At 36.8% G+C, this 27267-nt stretch overlaps 1 protein-coding gene and 1 pseudogene across 3 annotated transcripts; both read left to right on the top strand.

Moving 5' to 3' along the window:
- Nucleotides 1–12252: 12252 nt before the first annotated feature.
- On the top strand, nt 12253–13044 carry LOC145030312 (secreted RxLR effector protein 161 pseudogene; annotated as a pseudogene).
- An 834-nt stretch (nt 13045–13878) lies between these two features.
- On the top strand, nt 13879–26942 carry LOC145032437 (cytochrome B561, amino-terminal protein). 3 transcript variants are annotated; one of them, XR_013677133.1, is made up of 7 exons: nt 13879–14199; nt 14572–14627; nt 14720–15892; nt 15986–16353; nt 16431–16591; nt 17293–17351; nt 26377–26942. XR_013677133.1 is itself a non-coding variant. In XM_078981248.1 (6 exons), exons 1-5 carry the CDS (start codon nt 14021–14023, stop codon nt 16569–16571), a joined length of 1917 nt encoding a protein of 638 aa, XP_078837374.1. In that variant the 5' UTR covers nt 13879–14020; the 3' UTR covers nt 16572–16591; nt 17293–17619. The 3 variants fall into 3 exon arrangements, 1 of the variants encoding a protein (XP_078837374.1); XR_013677134.1 differs by lacking the exon at nt 26377–26942 and adding an exon at nt 20737–20911; XM_078981248.1 differs by lacking the exon at nt 26377–26942 and having other exon boundaries at nt 17293–17619.
- The last annotated feature ends 325 nt before the right edge of the window (nt 26943–27267 follow it).

The following is a 27267-nucleotide window of genomic DNA, read 5'->3' as shown; positions in this document are numbered from 1 at the left end:
AGACTTGTATGTTCATCTTGTTGTTGTTTTTTTTGGTTAGGTATGGAATGGACTCGACCAGAAGAAGACATAAAAACATTGTTATTTGAATTAAGTTAAAACAAATGTAGTTATACCCATTACAAAATAAGTAAACAACCTTCACAAAATGCAAAAATATGTATTACTCAATTTAGATGTCGAGAATGTTTATGACTTTTATTTCACTAAAAATTGGGTTCACGACATTGTATCTGATTTCTTTTGTTTCTATTGATAATTTGTTAAATATTATGGCTTCAGAACTCTTGAAAACCTAAAAAAACATTGAAAATGAACTTCATGAATTGTCGAGCTTCATTCGGTGACAGTTCTTAACAAACGTCCCTATACCAAGTTCTGCAAAATATCAATACATAGAGAATTAGTTTTTTATATTATATTTGACTATGAGAAGCTAAAAAAATCATATGGACTGAGACATGGATTATAATCATTCTCTCTGTCCATTTGTTGTTTCCCGATTTCAGATTTATGACGACTGACTAATTAAACAAATCAAATTACTCCAGGCCCGGCCGAGCACTTACATTTGTCATCACCAAATCATCGATGGGCCCACAAATATCGCTTTTATCCTGAAGGTAAAAAGAATGGATAAACTTCGACTCATATGGCTTGTTCTAGTACTTGTTGAATCATATACAAAGGCACGTTTTATAACATCGATTTACCAATGCGTTTTCGTGCAATCAATGTATAACCAACTCATAGTAACAACTCATATCTCTATGTTTGATGAATGTAAGATATTATCGTCTCATGATCACTCGTGATAAAATCCTTGCAGTGATTCCAATGAGCGTGGGTTAAATTCAATACTCAGAACTTATGAGCACTCATGAGTGTTGTAGCACCACTTTGTCTAACAACTTAGACCTTTACAAGCCAACTCATGACAGTCTTGATTCATATCTATTTCCAACATATGATCGACTGTGGATGGTTTGAATAACTTAGTCTTCTAGTTTACTCTAGAAGTCAAAACATGCAAAATGAATAAGAAGAATAATTGAATCTGGTATGGTCTCAAAACTTATGAATATAAATAAAACACCCTTTATTTATCACCATACGATTACACATTATTCATTGCATACTGCTTCAACTATCAACTTTATACCTGAATTAAAAACAATAGTTGTCCCATGCTCTAAGCATGTATACTATGTGTTTTTCTAAACACTAGTCATTTCATACACCACGTATGCAAAATAAGTTTGTCTATGATCTTTACTTTGTGAAAGAGATTGATTGAACATAATTCCAATGATTCTCATTTCACACTCCCAATTCCTTACTACAAATGCAAGAATTCCAAATTCATGCCATTTACTGAAATCCGTTAGATTCTAAACTTATATGCATTGATCCTCTTGTAATGATTATGAACAAAGTCACAAAGAGTTGACAACAAAAATTACAGAGCATTCCAAAGGAGACCAACTCCTTGGAAACATCCTTCTTGCATTAAGTTTCCTAATCTTACACATATTTATTGAACAACTTCCACATATGGGATCATTTCCATATTCCCCTTTTAACTATCACTTCTGAACAAAAGTTGTTTTTTTTTTTTTTTTCCAGAATATGTCAATATAGTCCTTCCAACAATTAACACTATACTTCTAACTGTTACTAAGCAACCAATCTTTGGTAAACCTTAGATTGTCCTCAACAATTGTTTAATCCTTTTAGTCATATCCAATTATAGACCTTTTCCCTTATTAATGCCCCAGTCATTTGGAAAATTTTAGAAATGATGAATATTATAGCACATGCAATCGATCCTATATCCGAAGCATATGGGACATGATTCATGATGTCTCACATAAAGACATGATACTAGACCAGTCCTTTTGCTACAATATTTTTATTTTCCATGTTCTCAAAAATTGACTATGAAGAGGGATGTTGTAATCATAATCGAATTTTGAGAACGCGATATATAGAATTTTCTTAAGTTGAACCAAACCAACATAAAATTCTCAATCTAAGCCTTTTAGAATTGAAATAAAGTATAATTTCCTTTCCCTTAATTATAGCAAAACAACATTTTCAACCGCTGCAACCTCACGAATTGAAACTTTTGTTTTCTATAATTAACATTGATAACTTTCAATACTTATCGTAATTATCATTCTCCCACTAACATGATGATTATTAGCATAACACTTATGCTCCCACTAGCTTTCACATGTACTCAGAATTTATCTGGACTTCTAGAAGTCAATACTTTACTGACTTTATTACCAAAGTTCAGATTTCTGATACTAGATTGCTTTGATAAGACTTTATCAAAATCATACACCTTATCTTAGATAGCTCACATGTGTGTCTGAACAATTTTAAGAACCATGAAAAGGGATGTCGTAATCATAGTCTCAATTGTTTAAACCTTTGCTATATGCTTCAAATCTACTTGGTGGAAGTGTTTCCTCACAATCATTTTCATGAATTGGAGAGAAACCTTATGACCCTTAGATTTTATTGTATATGTGTTCCTTTCCATGTGAATTTTTGTCAAAACCATAATCACAAGACATGATTAGTGACAATTCCAAATTGATATGGACTGAACTTGTTCAATCTTAAATTCTTGCCACCTGGCAGCTCAAGGGTCTGCCATTGCTTCCAACTTAATATGCAAACAATTGAGAACATGCAGAACTTCAAATGTAAAGCCAACTTCAACTGGAATGGGCACATAATATTTTAGCACGATAGGTTTTAAACCTCAAGTCGTGTGTTAGTGAAGAACTTCAGGTTTTTACTCTTGATTAGTTCTTGAGACTTTCAAGACCTTTAAGACTCCCACTGTCCTCTTGACATATAAGACTATCTTGCCAAATATTCAAGAGATAGTTTGGATTCTTTATCAAGAAAACATTTCACACAATTGGTCTTAGTTGGTATTTGTTTTATCCAAAACATCACAACTTACCAATTTCAAATGTACAAGAGTAGAAAAAACTTTACTCATACATTTGACAAGTGTTAATAATCCTTCTTTAAGATGTGTCACTCAAATTATAATCTTTAGAATATAACTCTAAGAATTGTTTTTTTTTTTTTTTGGAACGAAGTATGAATCATCTTCTTGATTTAACCACTTCAACAATTCATAACTTCTCTCCTTAGCTATCAGAATGCACTTAGAGGATGAATTGTGATAAGGTCTCTTGATCATTAAGATTTTCATATATCATGATACTAAAGTACTCTCTCATCTTTTCAGATTGAGAAACTTTTATCCTTCTGCCTAATTTGATTCTTCTTATTCGTTCTGTCATACACTGAAAATTTTCCAATGCTTCAGAATTATAATTAAGACTGTAAGTATAACCATATTTACTAAACTTTGGTAAATCATGACGAATAGTCTTATCGATCTTTTGTGGTGGACTTAACCAGTGCACAAGAATGTGTACTCGATCCCTTAGTCCTTTACTTGACTCACACATCCATGTGAACAAGTAATTAGTCTTAGTTTTTCAATGCTTGAAAGTTCTCATTCATCATACTATACAACTTGCATGATTCCAAGTTTCTATAAAACTGAAACCTTGGGTGATGAGAATCTTTCCTTTTTTGGTAAATTAGACATTACCATAAATGAAAGAGACAAATCCATTTTTTTCCAATATTGCTATCAATGGAATCATATATGCAACACTTTTCCACAAATGTCATTGTAAGGATATTTAGAATAAATAAAATCAAAAATCCTTTAATTTTAAAACTTTGCGGAAAAACATATCCTTACAGTGCAAAAGCATATGGAAAAACTTTGTTGTTATCTATTCCTAAGCAATATATCATAACTCCTAAGCAACAACTCAAACTTCTGATCACTGAACCATGCGATCGAAATCCATCTCCGCGATCAGAATCAGCATATACTTCCTTTAAGTTTATTCACTTTTCTTTGATTCTTAAAACATCAACATGTGACCCAGTCACATCATGTAATAAGATTCTCAGAATAGAAACTTAATAGAGTTAGATAGTGGACTTTTACCTGAAGAATAGTCAAACTTCTTGACTTGATCAACCTTATGATCTTTCCAGTAAATAGGCAGCTTCGCAACCAGTGCCCCTTCCTTTGTCAAGAGAAACATATGGACTCTTTGGGAATGGTGTATTGGACTATCACATAGTTGCCTTTCTCTTTACCATTTGGTCAATCAAGTTGACTATGGTCGATCCCTTTCCATTGGGAAAATGATGTTTTTCTTTTCTGGATTTCCAGTGTCATCATTGTCAATGTCCATAAAGTTTCGGGAAGTCGATTTTCTAATCAAATTTGTTTTACTAGCCTTCCAAATCATTGCTGATTCAGCAGTACCAAGCAAATAGATAAGATCATTAAGGGTATTGTCATAGTCTGTTTCATAGGAGTCCCAAAGGAACTCACTATGTGACTTAGAAAGTGATTAAACCACCAACTTTCTCAAGACTTTGACACCCAGCTCTCCCGGCTTGTCAATATGTGACTTCATCTCCAAGATGTGATCACACATAGACCTTTTCTTGCCAATAGGGCTTGAGTGACCTTAAACTTTTCAAGAACTTGTGGGTTAGGAAGAATAATTGGAGGAGGTGAAAGAAGTATGATTTCCATGGGACATCATCTTCATTTAGGAAAGCTTGTTTCAAGAGATTTGGGAAGATCATAAATGTCTAAACCAGACATTTGTTGGGAGATATTCAAGATAGTTGATTTAAAGTCCTTAATATAACACTCAATATGAAATATTAAGGCTAGGACCCTACACAATACTTTTATAACTTGGAAGAGGGATGTCGTAATCCAAGATATGAAATATTTGAAGGTAGGTGAATGACGATTCACCAATTTCCACCAAGATAAACGAAATGTATTATTAGGTTTTAATTGGTTTTGAAACTCCTAGATTCTTTTGAGATTCATTGAACTTTTCAATGGCATGTTTCAATCTCGAGTTTGCCCTTCAGGTTTTGTGATTGGGATGCCGAGGATCACAAAACAAGGTGTGAATAACCATGCAAATATACTTGGTACCCTTAATATTTACCCCTCAATCGATGTGCTGGTTAACCACACGCGCTCCACTGATAATATGATAAACATTAAGTTACCCTTTTCCTACCTTGTTAAATATGAGTTAGTGTGCCGGTTAACCACATGCTCCACTAACCGACTTAAACAAAGTGCAAAGTGTAATTTTATGGATTAGCACCAAATTCACATTTTCCTGAGTAACTAAGATTGGGTATTTATAAAGGTTTAGTTACTTAGTATTTATCATTAATACTTTTAATAAAGGGATAATTATAGTCCTTGTCCTACCTGTTCGGCTAACGACCCTCCACCAGTCAAGGAAGCGGTGGGTGAGAGTGGTCAAGGATGGACTCGACGATTCGTTCTTGGGACTCGGCGAGTCGGGGTGTGATGACCACCAAATCCTTTCTGTCGATGGACTAGATGATAGTGCGGAAGGCTCCTTAGTTGTTTAGGCTCATAAGGGACATGGGAATCATGGGACTTGACGAGTCCAAGGAAATTTCCTAATCTTTGAAGATGAACTCAGCGAGTTGTTCATACAACTCGACAAGTCAAGACCGGATGCATTCATATGCTGAAGATGAACTCGACGAGTTCAAGGAGGAACTCACCGATTCGATTGAAGATTGATTGAAGTGTTGTTGAAGGTAAACTCGTCGAGCTATTGCTAGACTCGACGAGTGGGGATGGGTTTGTAGTATTATGTGGGCGAAGGGACTCGGCGAGTTGGCGGACCAACTCGGTGAGTCTGGTCAACCAAAGAGTTGACCTGACCAGGGTTTGACTTTGACTTTGACTTGGATTCAAGATTGACCCTTGTAAGGGTTGTGAGTACAAATTGATAACTTAGCAAGGTTGTCATGTAGGGATTGAGGAGTCGAGGAGAGCCGACTTTCACACCAAGGACAGTACCGACACTATACGACGTCGAGGTGAGTTACCTTCTAGTATGGGTGGGTCTAAGGCCACTATGTCGGCCCACTAACAAGAGTAATTGGTAGATAATTGTCTTCGTGATAATTATCTTGGTATGCTTACGAGTTATGCTTATGAGATATGTTTATGTGATATGCCATGTGAGTTAGTGGTACTAGCAGGGAATAGCTTTTCCCTGACTCGGTCGTTAGGACTGAAGGGTAGGTCAGTACCCCATATATGCCTGACTGTATGATTATATTTTGTTATTATATGATAGAGGTAAGGGTGAAATAGTCCTTGTTGCCGGTTGAGATAGACCGGAGGGTAGTCAGCACCCCAGAACGGCCTGACATGGGTAGGTCAGCACCCCATAATGGCTTTTCATGGGTAGGTCAGCACCCCAGAATTGCCCGACAGTCTGTATGCTTTGTGATTGTATGGTATGTGGTATGATGGGGGAACTCACTAGGCTTTGTGCTTACAGTTTTAGTTTTGGTTTCAGGTACCTCTTTATTCAAGGAAAAGGAGCCGGCAGCGTAGCAGCGCATCACACGCACACACCGCCACCTAACACGGCTGCTGATGGCGGCAGCCACCACCTCACGGTGGTGGTTATGAGTTTTCTTTTTATTACTCCTACACCGATTACAATTTACAACACAAAATTCCGAATAACACACACACACACTAAGATAAATACACACACGCACATCCACTTTTGTGGTGGCTGGCGGTGTTACAAGGTGGCAGACACCACCTCACAGTGGTGGCGGCGGCATTTCTCATGATTTCCGGCCAAACAACCTACACACACCACCTACTCAATGCAGAAATACATACAAACGCACCAAATCACGCACACAACCACCTTTCACGGTAGCTAGTGGCGGAAAATTAAGGTAACCATACATACTCTTTGTTCGAGCTCCGAAAGCAGCCACCCACCCGGTGGCGTTCAACAAACAACAACAACAACAATATGGCAACCGACGATAGCTTGTTGTCATCGAAGACGGGCAACAACGACAATGGCGCAACGAAATGATGTAACGACTGACCAAGATGTGGCAGTGATGCTTTGATGGAGACGGAGCTAGTGGCAGAGCAACGACGAACTGAATGAGAGGAAGGGATGAGGAGAACTATAGCAACAACAATGACAGAAGGAAGAGGAAGATAATGACAGAGGAGGGTGGTAGCAGATGTCATAAAACTTCGTCGGCGGCTAGATAGCGACGTCGGATTCTCGGTGGTCTCCGTCTTCAACAACGGTGGTTGACGACCTCAATGGAGGTGGTGGTGCGGCACCGGAAGTCGAGAAAGTGAAGGTGGCGGCACCGGTGGGGAGGCAAAAGGGTGGGGGTGGCGACTGATATCCAAATCCTAGGGTTAGGGTTCACCGGGGTGACGAGTTTATATACCCCAAGCCCCATATAAACTTATTCCAATAATGCCATCTTTAGTCCTTCCCTTACCCGTTTCTTTCAAAGCGAGTCCATAATTTACCCTTTTAACCCCAGCCATCCAAAATCCCTTCAAATTAAGTCCAACATTTTACTAAACAGCCCCTCCCTCTACAAATTATTTCCGATTGAAGTCCTTATGTTACCAAACGGCCCCTCCTCTACAAAAACATTTCAAATTAGGTCTAGAACTTACTCTTTAGCCCCTGCTCCCATAATTCCTTTCATATTAAATCCCATACTTACCAGTTACCAAACACCCTCTGTCTTCTAAAAATCTTTACAAGATATATCTCGAATTTACACCTTAACCCCCGAATAATCCAAATTATAACATTTGGCTCCCGTAAACCAACACCCCATTAAAATTATGGATTTTAGGGATACTATTCATATTAATTTTATATATTTATTTATTTAATAAATGAGGTGTTACAGTTTCATTTGACAAGTTGGCGACCGTTTTAACCTTTTAACAAAATGACCATCAAATTCGCAATTGGTCAATCACAAATCATGAAATTGCTTTATCAATGGTCCACACCATCGATTTTGGTCATTGTTGTGATTATATTTCTAAATATTAATATCATCAATATTATTATTTTTATAGGATATAACACTTGATGCAACAAAAACAGTTGTTAATGTAGGCCAGGGACTAAGAGAAGTAGACATAAAAATACATCAAAGTTGAAAAAAATCCTAGCAGGGCAATTAGAAGATTCCAAATTACTAATAGGTGTTATGTTCAACAAAGACGTTGTCGTCCCTGGAAAAATGAAAAAAAAATCATAAATCGACGTGTCATTTACCCTCTTGAGTACAAAAAAGAAGAGAATCAAACAAACGCAGAGTAAGTCTGAGAATAAGAATTAACAATTTTGTTAAAAATAGAAGAAGAATACAACATGAAGTTATGCGCTCAAATACTCAAATTTAAGCCCGATTTGGTAATTACAGAAAATAGACTTAGTGATTTACCGTGTCATTATTTAAGCAAATCGGGAGTTAGTGCAGTTAGGATATTAAGGAAAACTGATAATAACAGGACTACAAATGCATGTAAGGCTGTTATTGTAAATAGGTCAGATAAACTTCAAGAATCTCATGTGGGAACTGGAGCTGGACTTTTTGAAGTGAAAAAGATTGGTGATGACTTTTTTGTTTATATTGTTGATTGTCAAGATCTCAAAGCGTGCACCGTTCTTCTCAGAGGTGCTAGTAAGGATCTTTTAAATCAACTTTAGAGAAATTTGTGGGTTAGTATTTGACTTTTTAGTGTTTTTTTTTTCAAAAATTAATTTGGTATGATGGAATGGATTTCCATGTATATCTGCAAGAAAATGAAGAACCGGATGGAATGATTGAAAATGATCCAATCAACTTCTCTCAGGTCATGCAAAGTTCAAATTCTCAAAAGTGGATTGATGCCATGAATGAGGAGTATAAGTCCATGCAAGACAATAAAGTTTGGGATCTTGTTCCATTACCTGAAGGTACGAAGCCTATTGGTTGCAAATGGATTTTTAAGACCAAAAGGGATTCAAAAGGTAATGTGAAAAGACATAAGGCACGTCTTGTAGCTAAGGGCTATACTCAAAAGGAAGGAATTGATTTTAAAGAGACATTTTCTCTAGTTTCAACAAAAGACTCTTTTAGGTTGATCATGGCACTGGTTGCACATTACAATCTTGAGTTACATCAGATGGATGTTAAGACAACATTTCTCAATGGTGACATTGATGAAACTATATATATATATATATATATATATATGGTGCAACCAGAAAACTTCGTATCGAAAGAATCAAAGGAAATGGTTTGCAAGCTAAATAAATCTATCTATAGACTCAAGCAAGCCTCCTGCCAGTGGTACCACAAATTTCATCAAATCATTGTCTCATTTGGTTTTGAGGCAAATATAGTAGATGATTGTGTATATCTATAACGCCCGTATATCCGGGCTAGTCAAATTAGAGACGATAAACATCAAAAATGACTTTTTGATGGAAGATTATTTATAAGGATTAATCTTAACCAAGTTTTATTATATGTCACAAGGTTTCCGTGCATATAAAGAACGCTAAAATCCGAGTTATAATGAAGAAGTTATGACCTGTCGAAGTTTCGCGATAGAACCGACACGACCCAACGCGACATAAATAGTGAATTTAAGGTAGATAGATAACTATCCCTAGTTATCTAAACGAAATTCAAAGATTTATTCGATAATAGTCCAACGATAAAAAGACAGACAAAAACAGAGTTCAGATGAAGGAGTTATGAATTTCGAACGGAGTTTTCCTGTCCCGGCCTAATAAAGATAATATATAAGTAATATACTTATAATATATTAAAAATAAAGTAAAAAATAGCCAATTAAGTCTAAACGATAGTTGTAGAGAATAATCTCACCTACGCGTCGATATAAAGAACGTCAAAAACGGAGTTCGTATGCGAAAGTTATGAATTTCTGAAGTTCGGGGCACGAAACCCCAAAACTGTCAGAGACCACGACGTGGCAAGCAGTGCCACGACATGGCAGGTCTTCTGACACCTCCAGAAGTCCCCCAGATGCAACTTGAGATGACGCATGCAGTGATGATCAAGCCCACGACATGGCAAAAGGTGCCACGACGTGGCAAGGGCCAGTTTTGCCCTATACATAAATTTGAAGGGCCAACCGAGTTTGGTTGTTCATTCTCTCATCTCTCACCCATATCACCTTGATTTACGTGCAAAAAAGTACCCCCGAAGCCCTGGTATCACCCCAATACCCGAAGCAAGTCCCGAAGTCCGAAGATCCTGATAAGAAAAGAGTTTCTGAGACAAAGCTTTGCCCGCGAGAAAGCCGGTGTGTGAAGTGATCCCGGTTTCACCGAAGAATATGTACTTGAAGAGCCGTAATGTTGTCCAATCATCTTCTAATCAAGTGAGTGTGTGGTCACTTTCTTTTAACACATAAATATAAGTATTTGCTATGAAATATGTGTTATGTGTATAATATAAAGTTGTTTATATGTGTGAGTGTATAGTCACTTTCGTCTTACACATACATATGAAGTATTTTATAAAATACATGCTATGTGTATATATATAGTTGTTTATATGTGTGAGTGTGTGGTAACTTTCTTCTAACACATAAATATTAAGTATTTGCTATGAAATATGTGCTATGTGTATAATATAAAGTTGTTTATATGTGTGAGTGTATAGTCACTTTCATCTTACACATAGATATGAAGTATTTTATAAAATACTTGTTATGTGTATATATATAGTTGTTTATATGTGTGAGTGTGTGGTCACTTTCTTCTAACATATAAATATTAAGTATTTGCTATGAAATATGTGCTATGTGTATAATATAAAGTTGTTTATATGCGTAGGTGTATAGTCCCTTTCATAAACACGATTTTAATAGAAGTATTGTTTGAATGTATTAAGTATATGTTTGGTGTGAGTGTATAGTTACTTTCTTCTAACACATAAGTATTAAGTATTTGCTACGATATACGTGTTATGTGTTTATATATTGTCGTTTATTTGAGATAAGTGTGGAATGGATGTTTTATATAGTTTTTAAATGATTTAAACTGTATATGTATTTTATATATACAAATATCTTGGGTAGAACATGGGTAGATGAGATAGTTGGTATGTGATAAAATAAGGAGGTATGAAAGATGATTAAGAATGATATTGGCAGATGCACCAATTAGAGAATGTCATAAAACTAGTAGATGTGCTTAAGAATAATATCGGTAGATGCACCAAGTAGTGAATGTCGCAATCCTGACAAATGCGCTTATAGGATAATGTCGGCAGATGCGCCAAATAGAGATTGTCATAATACTAGCAGATGCGCTTATAGGATAATCCTCGCAGATGCGCTTATAGGATAATATCGGCAGATTCGCCTAAAAGAGAATATCATAAACCTGGCAGTTGCGCCTCATAATGTATGACGTAATCCTGACAGAGGCGCTTAAAGGATGATGTTGCTAGATGCGCCTTATGTAGCAATAGATTTTGTGCTAATTCCTTAGGTCAATCCTTAGGAATGAATGAATGACGGGTATTTGAATTCTTATGGTAAAATCCTAAGAAATAAAGAAGATAATGGGGATGGGTAATTGGGTTGATTGTTTGATGGTTGAATATAATAATTATATTATTGTGGGTTGAAAACCCTATATGCTCACCAGGCTCCCAAGCCTGACCCACTCAGTTTTCTTTGTATCACAGGTATCGATACGAAGATATATTGCACGGAGATATTAAAAGAGATGTGAAATCTTTAGTGTAAATAATGTAAGTTCTGTTTATGCTTATGTGTCTGTATCGGAACATGACATCCCGAGATTTTGTTATATAATAAAAATACATTTCTTTAAAGAAATGCTTTGATAAATCTTTATCATATTTTGGGAACAAATTCCGCAACTATTTTCTTTAAAAGATTACTCTGATTTTAAAAACAAAGCATAAACAAATCGGTCTTTTCTGGCCGAGAAATTGAGGATGTCACAATATCACAAGTTTAGTGGGAGTAAATACATTTTTCTGGTCTTGTATGTTGATGATATATTACTTGCCAGTAGCCACCAATGATTTAGGGGTCTTATATGAGACCAAGAAATTTCTTTCGAAGCATTTTGAGATGAAAGATCTTGGGGAAGCCTCATTTGTATTAGGAATCCAAATTCAACGAGACAGATCTCGTGGAATTATAGGATTATCACAAAAGAGCTATATTGAAAAGATCTTGAAAGATTTGGCATGCAAAACTGCAAACCAGGATACACCCCTATTTCAAAAGGAGACAAATTCAGTCTCGATCAATGCCCTAAAAACGACCTTGAAGTTAAAGAGATGCAGAAGATTCCTTATGCATCGGTTGTTGGGAGTCTTATGTATGCTCAAGTGTGTACACGTCCCGACATATCTTTCATTGTAGGGATGTTGGGAAGATATCTAAGCAACCCAGGTATGGACCATTGGAAAGCAGCCAAACGGGTTTTGAGATATCTACAAAGAACAAAAGACTACATGCTCTCGTATAGGAAATCAGATGTTTTGGAGATCATTGGGTATTTTGATTCTAATTTTGCTGGATGCCAAGACAGTTATCGATCCACATTAGGCTACATTTACTTATTAGCAGGAGGAGCTATTTCATGGAAGAGTGCTAAACAAACTTTAGTAACTTCTTCCACAATGGCAGCAGAATTTGCAGCATGTTTCGAGGCATCAGATCATGCAATATGGCTGCGAAACTTAGTCACAGGGCTGTGTATTATTGGTATTGAAAGACCACTAAAGTTGTATTGTGACAATAAGTTAGCAGTGTTGTATTCCAACAACAGAAGTTCCACAAAGTCAAGGCATATTGACATTAAGTTTCTTATTGTTAAAGAAAGAGTGCAAAATGGTAAAATCGCAATAGAGCACATCGGGACAAACTCCATGATAACGAATCCGCTCACGAAGGGTTTATCTTCATCTATAAATATATGTGATGATGAGCAAACCAGAGAGGATGAAATTAATTCACAAATTCGTTTTTCTTGAGTGCAAAGGGTTCTTAGAAATGTCTTGAGATCAACTGGAAAACCAAGCTTGTTCTTCAGATCTAAAAGCTTCAATGGAAGCAGGTACACTATCTCCTTCTACTATTTTCTTTTATCCAGATTCGAGTATGAAGGTCCGACCTTGAAAACTTCCGCATACATATATAGACTAAGTTATTAAAATACTTACAATAATTATATATCACAAATACCCTTGCTTGACTGATTTTGCGGTTTTGGTTCCAAATAATCTTAGTAGACTCTTATTTATTTATTTTCTTATTAAAGCATTGTACTTTGAAAGTACAATGTCATAAGTTTATTTATCGGCCTACAAGGTTGCGTAGATCCGTCTTCGCTCATGGTCAGTTATATGTAGTTGTTTCTCGTGTCACAAGTAAAAAATGTTTGAAGGTACTCATATGTGACGATGAAGGTCGTTCAACTAATAAAACAAAAAATATTATCAATAAAAAGATCCTTCAACGCTTATAGATATTTTTCAATTTCAGTGGACCTTTTACACATCTCAATAATACTAATAGCCATAATTTATTTTTTTACTTTCATATGCAATATCTATAAACATTTGTATGTTTTTTTATATTCCCTGTCCGTTATAATATAGTTATGTCTTTGATTTATAAAAAAGAAACAAATTCGTACACAATAATTTTTTTTCATGCTAATAATTTGTGCATTAAAGTGTTGTATTGTACCACTCCATCAAATATAAATTATTATGTATAAATTGCTCGAGTTTATCAAAAATCCGTTTTAGGGAAAAAAAAAGTACCGTTGTTTTAATGTTTTCTTGTGGTTTGCCGAGACGTTGCTAATTGTTAGTTGCTTGCATTAACCCAAATTTAAAACACTTGCATCGCAGCGCCCTATTTGAACCTCGAAGCTTTCATCAATGGCGGAATAGTAGAAACCCTATCGCACCAAAGCGCAAATTAACAGGAAATCTTCTACCTATGGAGGGAGGAGGAAGAAAAGACACATCTAATCCCGTCACAAAGTTCGCGGTGTATCAGAACCCAGCTCTCTCCGCTGCCCTAACCAAAAACAGTCTCCGCCCCTCCAAGTCTACTTTCCTCTTCATTCTCACTATAGCATCCGCTTCTGCTTTCTCTCTGGTCTCCTTCGTCCTCAGGTACCATACATATCCCCAGTTCTATCTCCATCGCTCTCTCCACTATTTCAATAAGTTCCATGTCTATTTCCTGCTTGCATTCGATATAACTAAGATTGCGTTTATAGTCTGTTTCTGGCATTTCGTATACTTGTATTTGAATGAATCATATATTTGTTGGTATATCTGTTTTTTTGTATATGCTTGTTTCTGTAGAAAATTGTTAGTACATCTAAATTGATGCGTACATTGTAATTTTAAAAGTTGGATTCAGGTGAACATTGTTTAAACTAATGGTTGTTTCTATCCATTGTAAAAAATGATCTGAATACCGAAACACTTACATCTTTGCTATGAGCGACTAACAAAATCATTTACTGTGTTCTATTCAAGGGAAAACGACATCGCTGACAGTTCCAAGCTCAGATATTTCACACAAGATGTTGCTCGTGAGTAATAGCATTCATTTCGATTTCATATTGTTAAATTCTTCCAAACTTTCCAAGTGTTATCCCCTTAAATCTCTTCTGTTTGTCTTCAGATATCTTTCTAAAAGTAATGCAAGCTGTCATGACTCTGGTTTTGATTGGATCCTTATTTGCCCTTCTCAAAGCCATCTCCTTATGGAAAAGAAAACCTGCTACACCTTCATTTCCATCTAATCCCACCAAAGAGCAGCTAAATCTAACTAGCCAGCAACTAAAACTAATGGGAATCAAGCCACAGTTTGAGCAGATTGAATCAAAATCATCAAAAGATCCACCCAAATCTAAACCTAACACATCTCCTTTCAACACACTTGTCCCCCTTCACCAAACTCGTATAAACAATGACAAATCAACCACTAGTAGTGCAAACAAGATGCATTCCTTCAGCACTCCATCTAAACCACCAGTTTCACCATCAGTCTATCTCATCCCCTCACAATCACCAAACATGAAGACGCCACCTGGCATTGAACAACACGTTTCCACTCCATGGTCAAGCAAACGATCATCTTCCACCAGAGAAATATCAACAGAACAACAACTCGAAACATTCTTAGCAGATTTTGATGAAAAATTCTCCATGTCAGCTGGTAAAATGACCACCCCACCCCCCACAACAACCGGATTCAACATATCTAGCCCTAATTCCAATAGCACTACAAGAAGTACACCTTTAAGACCTGTACGCATGTCCCCTGGTTCTCAAAAGTTCAGTACCCCACCAAAGAAAGGTGAAGGTGACCTCCCTCCACCCATGTCCATGGAAGAGTCAATTGACGCTTTTGCCCGCCTAGGCATCTACCCACAGATTGAAGAGTGGCGTGACCATTTAAGACAGTGGTTCTCTTCAGTTCTCTTAAACCCCCTTCTTGCAAAAATCGAAACCAGTCACATAAAAGTCATGGAGGCTGCTGCTAAAATCGGTATTACAATCACAGTTAGCAAAATTGGAAGTGATTCATCAACAGGAGCTACTGCAACTGTTTCAAATGAAAGAAACAACGAATGGCAGCCTGCATATACCCTTGATGAGGAAGGGCTTATTGGTCAATTACGCACTACTCTTTTACAACAAATACAGAACACTTCAGTCCCTGTTATACAAGATTGTATAGATGCCATATCAGAACACCAAAAGCTTCTTGCTTTGATGAAAGGGGAATGGGCAAAGGGGTTGTTACCACAGACCAGTATACGGGCGGATTATACTGTACAAAGAATACGAGGTATTTGAGTATTTTTTTTTTCTTGAATCTTGATAGCTTTTTATAATCAAAATAATATTAAAAATAGATTCTTTATGTGTTGATATTTTGCAGAACTTGGTGTGGGAACTTGTGTTAAGAACTATGAGTATATAACAAATGGGGAGAAGTTTAATAAGAAAAAATGGAGTGAAGTTCCTAGTGACTCTCATTTACTGCTGTATCTGTTTTGTGCTTTTTTGGAACACCCGAAATGGATGCTTCATGTGGACCCCACATCACATGTGGGATCACAGTCTAGTAGAAACCCTTTATTTATAGGGGTACTTCCATCAAAAGACCGGTTTCCTGAGAAGTATTTGGGGGTGATTTGTGGGGTACCCTCTGTGCTTCATCCTGGAGGTTGTGTATTGGCTTTTGACAAAAAAAGCCCTCCAATTTTTGCATTGTATTGGGATAAAAAGCCGCAGTTTTCTTTTGAGGTATGTGAAATAAAAGTAATGTGGTTTGAGTTTTGGAATGATTGTAAGAAGCTGAGTTTTGTGAGTTTGAATTGTAGGGAAGAACAGCTCTTTGGGACTCTGTTTTGGTTCTATGCCATAAGATTAAGAGTGATTATGGTGGAATTGTTAGAGGAATGCATCTGGGTTCTTCAGCTTTGGGGGTTCTTCAGATTCTTGATGATGAAAATAGTGAGTGATATTATTGATGAAGAGAAAGGTTAGTCAGATGACTGGAGTTTGGTTCATTTTGTGTATAACATTTCTATCGTATGTTTGGAAAATGGGAATTTTGATGTTTTTAAAGAGTAATTGATGGATTTTTTTTGTTAGAAAAGGCATTCATCAACATTTTAAGTGACTATTTGTGTTGGGAAAATGGTAATTAACATTTTGAACATTTATATGTATTGGGCCTAGGCCTATTAAAAATCCTTGTTACATAGAGTCCGGTTATGGTTAAGAAAAGTACACGACTGGTTATTAGGCTATGGGTCGGGTTATTAACATGAGGAAGTCTTTTTTTCATTAGGAAATTGAGTAATCTAATTATGTGTATTTGAAGAAAATAAAAGAATTGTTTTTGGCAAAAATAGTCTATGAGTATTCTGGAGTTTCAAAAACAAGTTCCAAACTGAAACAATTCTGGAATTTCGAGAAAAAAATTAATGTTTACTTGAATCTAATAAAAAGTTAAACAAAAATAGTAAATGTGAACTATATAATATATACCATATTAGAGTATCAAACCAATCATTTGATAGAAAAATGTTTGACATTAAACATTTTGCATAATATTAGAGTATTAAACCAATCATTTGATAGAAAAATGTTTGACATTAAACATTTTGCATATAAACAGAAAGATTTTGTTTTACTTTGGCCATTATTTACTTATTAAAATCGATTACCACATTATAGGAATTCTAATTTGGGCTCTCCATCATCAAAGAAAGAAGCAATAAGCACTCTCAAAGAAGGTATCATACGAAACTCCTTTTTCTTGGGTTTTTAGTTTGCTGCAAGAAATCCATAGACTTGTCCTTGTTCTTGAATCACAATATGAGTGAGAATGCAAACGGACTATAAATTGTGCCATTAAATAAAACCAGTTATTTTGAAGATTACAAATATAGATCTAGAGGATATAACATTCCTATATTCTAATAAGAAGCTGTAACGTATCCGGCCCGAGAAAACTAAAAGTATCACACGCGAATGAGATGAACAATGTTGTTTTTTCATGCACGATTTCTCGTATTTTGTGATTTTGCATATAACAATTTTTAAAACAATCTATCTTTGTGGAATATGGTTTTATATGTTTGCTTTCGTCTCATGTTTTATATATGGTTTTATATGTTCGTGTTGGGTAACTTTATGAGTTTGGTTATGTATCAAATATAATTTATTATATAAAGGGTTTGGAAAAAAGTATAAATATAAAATTATAAGCATTACATATTTTTTAAAATAATAAGTTTATATACAAAGAATATAATAAATAAAATAAATAATTTAATATATAATGTAACATATTTGAAAGATTATACAACATTTATTATGAAATTTAATAGATTGATCTACTTTATATATATATAAATCTCATTAAAATATGAATTTTAAATTATAAAAAATGAAAACTACAAGTGGAAAAAAAAATAATTCAAAAACTTTTAAAAAATAACATGTGACAAAATCAATAAAAATATGACATTTTATAAAATTGATTTCCATTTATTTAGATATGAAGTTTTAAATTGTATCTAAAAAATAAAATAGACAAGTTTAAATTTAATAATTAATGGAGTTAAAAAGGTTTGAAAATATTATTATATATTCAAGTGTTTACAGATTACAAGATCATATTTATTTAACAAAATAACATGTTTATTTGAGTAATAATTTTTTAATATTATTTAATATATCAATTCTATGTGAATTAAAAAAAAAAGACAAACAATTTTAGTTGGGTCGACTCAGTCGGAGCTGAGTTGCCCTTTCGGAAATACATAATTTCGTATGGATTCATTAAGAAGCACGATATTATATTAAAGATATTATCCACCAAAATTATAATTATAGTTTAAGTTCATTTTGGTCTCCTTATTTTATTATTTATAATTTATCAAGCGGATATTTTTTAAACGGCATCAAGCGGATTCGGAATCTAGGAATTCGCTTTTTTCCAAGATGTTTAATTCGATGACAAAAGCAAATGTATATTGCAGATCCTATTTTATTGTGATAGTCGATCTGTGCATAATAAATTAACGTAACTTATATGCACAAAAGTACCCATTAATTTTTATATTTATAACTTAACAAACTTAGACTAACTATGCATTTATAGGCAGTATACCTAGTCAGATTACAATATAACTTAGGTAAGTCGGGTGTCGATCACAGGGAACGGTGGATTAATTTAATATATTTGATTATAGGTTACAGGGCACACGAAAAGAATAAAAGAAATAGTTTAATAAATCTCAAACTAATAATTAATTAACCATTCTCGATAAACTAACAGGACAACAAATCTCTTCAGGTACTTTGGTTTAGACAAATTCCACATTGAAAACATAGATAATTACATACACAAATTCATTTATTCATGTTCACCGATTCCTAAAATGATTAGATTCGCGTTCACTATAACTAATCCTTTAGCAAACAAGTCAATTCAAACAGTGATCAATTGGTTAAACTAACATGCTTCTTAGTGTTCAGTTCGTATCAAGCAAGACTTGTAAATATAGTTAACCAAATTAAACATTCAATTAACCTCTTGTTGATGATCATCAAACAAGGCTCACACATTAACTTACTTATTCCCATGTTAATCCTAGTTCCACATTCGTTATTCCTAGACTTATAATCTCGATGGTCATCAAAATCATAAGAGACAAGCAATCAAACATATGTTCATACAACTCAATTTACTTAACAATTAACAGAAAATAATCATCATTAATACATAAGGATCTTTTAACAAGCTTGGCAAGATAAATTAAACACAAACAAACTATTTAATATAGCAATTAGTCTAATAATCAAAGCTTCATTCAATCATAAACACAAAGTAAAAGGTTTTTACACCCAAGTCAGAAACTAAATACAGAATAGTAACACAATGGAATGCTAAACATTGTCACGTTAACAACCCATAGGATTACCGACACGTATCCGCTCTCCAACCCTTCCGATCTCCGCTCCCGTTAGCTTAACGGCCTTCCGGCCACCTTCTAAACCCTCAAAACGGTTTAACAGAAATTAATTGTCGACTAAATTAGGTTAGAAGTCAAATCCCCCTCCATGGTTAGCTGAAAATCGACTTTTATAATCTTTGTAGCCGACCTAAGTACGCTGGGCGTACATAGGATTACGCGGGGCGTACACACGATTACTACGCGATTTGGAGTTATCTGAAGGCACCCAGTACGCGGCACGTACCCTTTAATTACGCGGGGCGTACGGCTAGTTTAGGTTCTACGCTGGGCGTACTGCGACTTTACGCGGGGCGTAACCCACTTCTTCAACATATTTAATTCCTTTTAGCTCCTAAGTCCGGTTTCCGCTTCAGTCTTTTCTTTTGTGCTTTATTGACAACGAATAGCTGCAAAACATAATTCAAAGTATTATGAGTACTTTTTAGTTCTAAAATAGAATAAATAAGGCCAAAATATTAAGATAAAGTGCATAAAAATATATATATAAAAATACACATATCAAAATACCCCACACTTAGCCTTTGCTTGCCCCCAAACAAATTTACTTTTATTTTACCAATATTGCACTAAACAATCCATTTAAAACTTAGTCATTATGCCAAGACCTCAACGCATGCATTTGTGTCTAAAATTTTCCTAAAGTACCCCCCCTACTTTAAATACTCACAATCTTCATAAACCATTGCCCACTTTTTTCGAACAATGCTCATTTTATGCAACCCTCCGAATCCATCCGCAGAAAACCTCCTAACCTCAAGGTATTTTTAGTTGAGCAACCTAAGCATACATAATCTAGAATTACAATTTATGATACCACTATGAAGCTTTTTAGGAATTCTTCACTTTCTTAACAATTTGATCTTTGATTTCTTCGAATTCACCACCTTATTTGATTTGATTTCTTGGTATCTTCAAGTTTTTGAATTTCTTGGAATTTTGATCTTTTGATCTTCACTTTATTTGCTCCAAAATTCTTCAAACTTTTTCGTAATTCTCTCTCTCTCTCTCTCTCTCTCTCTCTCTCTTTTTTTACATGTACCTCTCTTTTTTCACTCAAAACCTACATGCTTAAGCAGAGACGCTCAACCTCAACCTTTATTGGTTAATGATAATAATTTTCCTGGATATATTTCAGGTTTAGGCTGCTAAACATATTGCATCCTTCAAACCGAGCGGGGTTATGTTTTTGTTCCATGATTTCATTAAAATAAGGGAAGCCACAAATGCACTATAACGTATATTGGCTCAACTAAACATTTGAGTTCTCATCGGATCATCTCATACAATATTAGCAAAATTTTAAAATTTCACTAGATTTTTCTAAATTAAACTATTATTTCAAGTTTTCTTTAAAATTTTTAAATTTCCCTAAATCTAGTAATTTCCAACTATTATTTCATTTTTATAATTTACTTTTACCGACCCCCTACCCCACACTTATTTCATACAATGCCCTCATTGTATGCTAAAACAAATTAAGAACATAAAAAGGGAGAAAAAGAAACAGACTCCCCTGGGTAGTTGTGGCGAGATCGAATGGGGCTGCTACAGGGTGCTTCAAATATTGCTGAAAAACTGGAAACTTGAACTGCTGCTTGTGGATGTGCCGGAAAATAAAATTCAGACCACTATCTTAAAAAAAAAAAGTGGTGCAAAAGATCACAAACAAATGCAATGTATAAAAAAACATGACGTGGGAAAGTGTCGACCACGTCGTCTCGCCAAGAATGATATTCTCTTCTCGCGATGAAAAATCCCCCACAACATAGGAAAGTGTCAACCATGTCGTGGCAGTCGGGATGATACTTCTTCCTCGCGTCGAAATACCACTCTAATAAATATGCACCCCACACTTATGACAAATTGTGGGTCTCGACTATACTCTTCGGACTCTCACACGGCTCTCTCTAGCAACTGTCGGACATAGCTGCTGAACTTACTGCCAGCTTTCTAAGGGCGAAAATTATGTAGAGATCTAAACAACCAAAGAGCATCAACATGGAAAACAAAAGTAAAAACTAAACTAAATTAAAGATCTATTACACACCAAATAAAAATACTAAACTAAACTAAAAATAACACAACATAAAAATAAAAATAAAAAGGATAACTAAATCACTCATCATCTCCATCATCCTGCTGTTGCGTCCAGAAGTACCGGCCCCATCATATCGTGACTGAAATGGTGGTGGATAGGGAACCAAATACTGAAAACCCTGGTGGGCAAAGAATGCGTTCAACGCATTCCCTTGCCACCGCTGTTGCGTGTCCACATGTGCAACATAGTCGCTAAGGTTCTGGACCCTCATGTCAAGACGATCAATGCCTTGAGCTAAGTAGCGCATATCGATCTCCGGCTCAGGTCCCTGCTGCGCTCCCCGAGGAGCAGGTCTACGCCGCAAGACCCGTCTCGGCTGTGGCTCGGCGGCATCCTCCTCATCCGCCACATCATCTACTCGTACTCTCAAGACACTATCTCCACCCCTTTCCAATACACGCATCGACTCTAACAGCTGAAGACTCATCGGCCTCATGTCGTGGAACACCATCGATCTCGTGATCTCACGCGTCAGCAACTGATATGACCGGGCTAAACGCGTGATGCCTTCCGTATATCGGGCTGTCCCCCCTAAGTCCCCTGGCCCTCCGTCCCAAATATACAGCCAAAGCAACCGGAAGGTTCAGGTGCCTCCCGGGAGTAACTAGCGCCCATAGGAAATAAAGGTCTGTCGAAGGCACTCTCTCACTGTTCTTGTGATGCGTGAGAGAAATAGAAATCAACCGGTGCAACATTCGGTAGGTAGTAGACCGAATCATCCCCCCTCGCGCGTTAGATGGTGTATAAACTGCCCCTGTAATCTTAGCCCAAAAAGTGTTCTCGTTATAGTCATCGGCCGCTCCGTAAGACAATCAACAAGGAATGCCAGGAATTGGACACTCCTCGTCTCATCGGCTGTGTAAATACCCACCCGAGTCGCAAGCTCTATCACGCTGCATTCCCGGCTCACTCCACCTAGTCTGAAGGCAAATGTTGTCCTGTCATCGAGTGCCTTCCTATGATCATAGGAAACTGTAACGTAGAACTCCAACAAAAACTCCCGATAAACTGGCTCCTGGATCCGGAACAAACGTGCCCATCCCTGGCACACAAACAAGTCCACACCACTCGCGTCCGAGTGCGTGTATTGCAAAAATCCCTGGATCAATGCAACTAGCCCAGTCCTGGTAGCCAATTCCCAATCGAATGATGGTGCTATATCAATCTCTTTGGTGAGAAGCAAGCTCAAGTTGGTGACATAACGCTCCCGGGTAGCATCGTTCAGCGTTTGCGGAAATTGTAAAAAACGATGGTCAGTCACATCCTCGGGTGGGTTGGTCCTTTGCGTCCTTCGAGCCATAACCTACACAAATAAACAAAAACACAAAACCAAACAAAATATGGTAGCATTAATAAACTTTAAACCAACACAATTGAATATGGATGGGGACAGTACGATGGGCGTACATCCAGCGTATGCTGGGCGTACGTCCAGGTTCCACAGATCTGTGTCGGTTCTTTTACTTGTGTATAAACCATACCCCAGCTCAAAATAAACACAGCAGGGCAGCAAACTGTTAACATTTCGTGGTGCAAATGCAGTAGGAAAAAAAACGAGACCATCCTTAAAAATCAACCCCCATAATCTCGTGTCTCAGCAGAGAATCAAGTGTAGCAGTCAAGAACTCGCAGTCAGTCAAGAACTCGAAGTCAACAGGGGTACGCTTGGCGTACGTCCCCAAATTTAAATCGATGGGTGTGGAACGGAAATTATACGAAATTAGGTCCTAGGGTTTAGTTTATTAACCGAAATCGGTCCATTCAAGTCCTAACCAACACATACATTTGAGCTTGCTTCTCACCAAAGAGATTGATATAGCACCATCATTCGATTGGGAATTGGCTACCAGGACTAGGCTAGCTGCATTGATCCAGGGATTTTTGCAATACACGCACTCGGACGCGAGTGGTGTGGACTTGTTTGTGTGCCAGGGATGGGCACGTTTGTTCCGGATCCAGGAGCCAGTTTATCGGGAGTTTTTGCTGGAGTTCTACGCTACAGTTTCCTATGATCATAGGAAGGCAGTCGATGACAGGACAACTTTTGCCTTCAGACTAGGTGGAGTGAGCCGGGAATGCAGCGTGATAGAGCTTGCGACTCAGGTGGGTATTTACACAGCTGATGAGACGAGGAGTGTCCAATTCCTGGCATTCCTTGCTGATTGTCTTACGGAGCGGCCGATGACTATAACGAGAACACTTTTTGGGCCGAGATTACAGGGGCAGTTTATACACCATCTACCGCGCGAGGGGGGATGATTCGGTCTACTACCTACCGAATGTTGCATCGGTTGATTTCTATTTCTCTCACGCATCACAAGAACAGTGAGAGAGTGCCTTCGATAGACCTTTATTTCCTATGGGCGCTAGTTACTCCCGGGAGGCACCTGAACCTTCCGGTTGCTTTGGCTGTATATTTGGGACGGAGGGCCAGGGGACTTAGGGGGGACAACCCGATATGCGGAGGGCATTTTATCACGCGTTTAGCCCGGTCATATCAGTTGCTGACGCGTGAGATCACGAGATCGATGGTGTTCCATGACATGAGGCCGATGAGTCTTCAACTGTTAGAGTCGATGCGTGTATTGGAAAGGGGTGGAGATAGTGTCTTGAGAGTACGAGTAGATGATGTGGCGGATGAGGAGGATGCCGCCGAGCCACAGCCGAGACGGGTCTTGCGGCGTAGACCTGCTCCTCGGGGAGCGCAGCAGGGACCTGAGCCGGAGATCGATATGCGCTACTTAGCTCAAGGCATTGATCGTCTTGACATGAGGGTCCAGAACCTTAGCGACTATGTTGCACATGTGGACACGCAACAGCGGTGGCAAGGGAATGCGTTGAACGCATTCTTTGCCCACCAGGGTTTTCAGTATTTGGTTCCCTATCCACCACCATTTCAGTCACGATATGATGGGGCCGGTACTTCTGGACGCAACAGCAGGATGATGGAGATGATGAGTGATTTAGTTATCCTTTTTATTTTTATTTTTATTTTGTGTTATTTTTAGTTTAGTTTAGTATTTTTATTTGGTGTGTAATAGATCTTTAATTTAGTTTAGTTTTTACTTTTGTTTTCCATGTTGATGCTCTTTGGTTGTTTAGATCTTTGCATAATTTTCGCCCTTAGAAAGCTGGCAGTAAGTTCAGCAGCTATATCCGACTGTTGCTAGAGAGAGCCGTGTGAGAGTCCGAAGAGTATAGTCGAGACCCACAATTTGTCATAAGTGTGGGGTGCATATTTATTAGAGTGGTATTTCGACGCGAGGAAGAAGTATCATCCCGACTGCCACGACATGGTTGACACTTTCCTATGTTGTGGGGGATTTTTCATCGCGAGAAGAGAATGTCATTCTTGACGAGACGACGTGGTCGACACTTTCCCACGTCATGTTTTTTTATACAATGCATTTGTTTGCGATCTTTTGCACCACATTTTTTTTGGAGATAGCGGTCTTAATTTTATTTTCCGGCACATCCACAAGCAGCAGTTCAAGTTTCCAGTTTTTCAGCAATATTTGAAGCAACCTGTAGCAAGCCCATTCGATGTCGCCACAACTACCCAGGGGAGTCTGTTCCTTTTTCTCCTTTATATGTTCTTAATTTGTTTTAGCATACAATGAGGGAATTGTATGAAATAAGTGTGGGGTAAGGGGTCGGTAAAAGTAAATTATAAAAATGAAATAATAGTTGGAAATTACTAGATTTAGGAAAATTTAAAAATTTTAAAGAAAACTTGAAATAATAGTTTAATTTAGAAAAATCTAGTGATATTTTAAAATTTTGCTAATATTGTATGAGATGATCCGATGAGAACTCAAATGTTTAGTTGAGCCAATATACGTTATAGTGCATTTGTGGCTTCCCTTATTTTAATGAAATCATGGAACAAAAACATAACCCCGCTCGGTTTGAAGGATGCAATATGTTTAGCAGCCTAAAGCTGAAATGTATCCAGGAAAATTATTATCATTAACCAATAAAGGTTGAGGTTGAGCGCCTCTGCTTAAGCATGTAGGTTTTGAGTGAAAAAAGAGAGGTACATGTAAAAAAAAGAAGAAGAGAGAATTACGGAAAAGTTTGAAGAATTTTGGAGCAAATAAAGTGAAGATCAAAAGATCAAAATTCCAAGAAATTCAAAAAGTTGAAGATACCAAGAAATCAAATCAAATAAGGTGGTGAATTCGAAGAAATCAAAGATCAAATTGTTAAGAAAGTGAAGAATTCCTAAAAAGCTCCATAGTGGTATCATAAATTGTAATTTTAGATTATGTACGCTTAGGTTGCTCAACTAAAAATACCTTGAGGTTAGGAGGTTTTCTGCGGATGGATTCGGAGGGTTGCATAAAATGAGCATTGTTCGGAAAAAATGGGCAAGTGTTTATGAAGATTGTGAGTATTTAAAGTATTGGGGGGGGGGGGGGTACTTTAGGAAAATATTAGACACAAATGCATGCGTTAAGGTCTTGGCATAATGACTAAGTTTTAAATGGATTGTTTAGTGCAATATTGGTAAAATAAAAGTAAATTTGCTTGGGGGCAAGCAAAGGCTAAGTGTGGGGTATTTTGATATGTGTATTTTTATATATATTTTTATGCACTTTATCATAATATTTTGGCCTTATTTATTCTATTTTAGAACTAAAAAGTACTCATAATACTTTGAATTATGTTTTGCAGCTATTCGTTGTCAATAAAGCACGAAAGAAAAGACTGAAGCAGAAACCGAACTTAGGAGCTAAAAGGAATTAAATATGCTAAAGAAGTGGGTTACGCCCCGCGTAACTTTGCACTACGCCTAGCGTAGTGCTCAAAAGCGCCGTACGCCCCGCGTAATTAAAGGGTACGCGCCGCGTACTGGGTGCCTTCAGATAACTCCAAATCGCGTAGTAATCGTGTGTACGCCCCGTGTAATCCTATGTACGCCCAACGTACTTAGGTAGGCTACAAAGATTATAAAAGTCGATTTTCAGCTAACCAGGGAGGGGGATTCGACTTCTAACCTAATTTAGTCGACAATTAATTTCTGTTAAGCCGTTTTGAGGGTCTAGAAGGCGGTCGGAAGGTTGTTAAGCTAACGGGAGCGGAGATCGGAAGGGTTGGAGAGCGGATACGTGTCGGTAATCCTATGGGTTGTTAACGTGACCATGTTTAGCATTCCATTGTGTTACTATTCTGTATTTAGTTTCTGACTTGGGTGTAAAAACCTTTTACTTTGTGTTTATGATTGAATGAAGCTTTGATTATTAGACTAATTGCTATATTGAATAGTTTGTTTGTGTTTAATTTATCTTGTCAAGCTTGTTAAAAGATCCTTATGTATTAATGATAATTATTTTCTTTTAATTGTTAAGTGAATTGAGTTGTATGAACATATGCTTGATTGCTTGTCTCTTATGATTTTGATGACCATCGAGATTATAAGTCTAGGAATAACGAATGTGAAACTAGAATTAACATGGGAATAAGTAAGTTAATGTGTGAGCCTTGTTTGATGACCATCAACAAGAGGTTAATTGAATGTTTAATTTGGTTAACTATATTTACAAGTCTTGCTTGATACGAACTGAA

Source organism: Lactuca saligna, chromosome 2 (assembly GCF_052625555.1).
Source record: "Lactuca saligna cultivar CGN05327 chromosome 2, ASM5262555v1, whole genome shotgun sequence".
Lineage (NCBI taxonomy): Eukaryota > Viridiplantae > Streptophyta > Magnoliopsida > Asterales > Asteraceae > Lactuca > Lactuca saligna.
The sequence above is the reverse complement of the archived record's forward strand: the minus strand, read 5'-3'. Positions and strand labels throughout refer to the sequence as shown.

Excerpts from the sequence above, each read along its gene's own strand:
- LOC145032437 (XM_078981248.1), top strand. The coding sequence starts at position 14,021 with ATGGAGGGAGGAGGAAGAAAAGACACATCTAATCCCGTCACAAAGTTC. Across the intron at positions 14,200-14,571 it reads CTGGTCTCCTTCGTCCTCAG|GGAAAACGACATCGCTGACA; the intron begins GTACCATACATA and ends GTTCTATTCAAG. Across the intron at positions 14,628-14,719 it reads TTTCACACAAGATGTTGCTC|ATATCTTTCTAAAAGTAATG; the intron begins GTGAGTAATAGC and ends GTTTGTCTTCAG.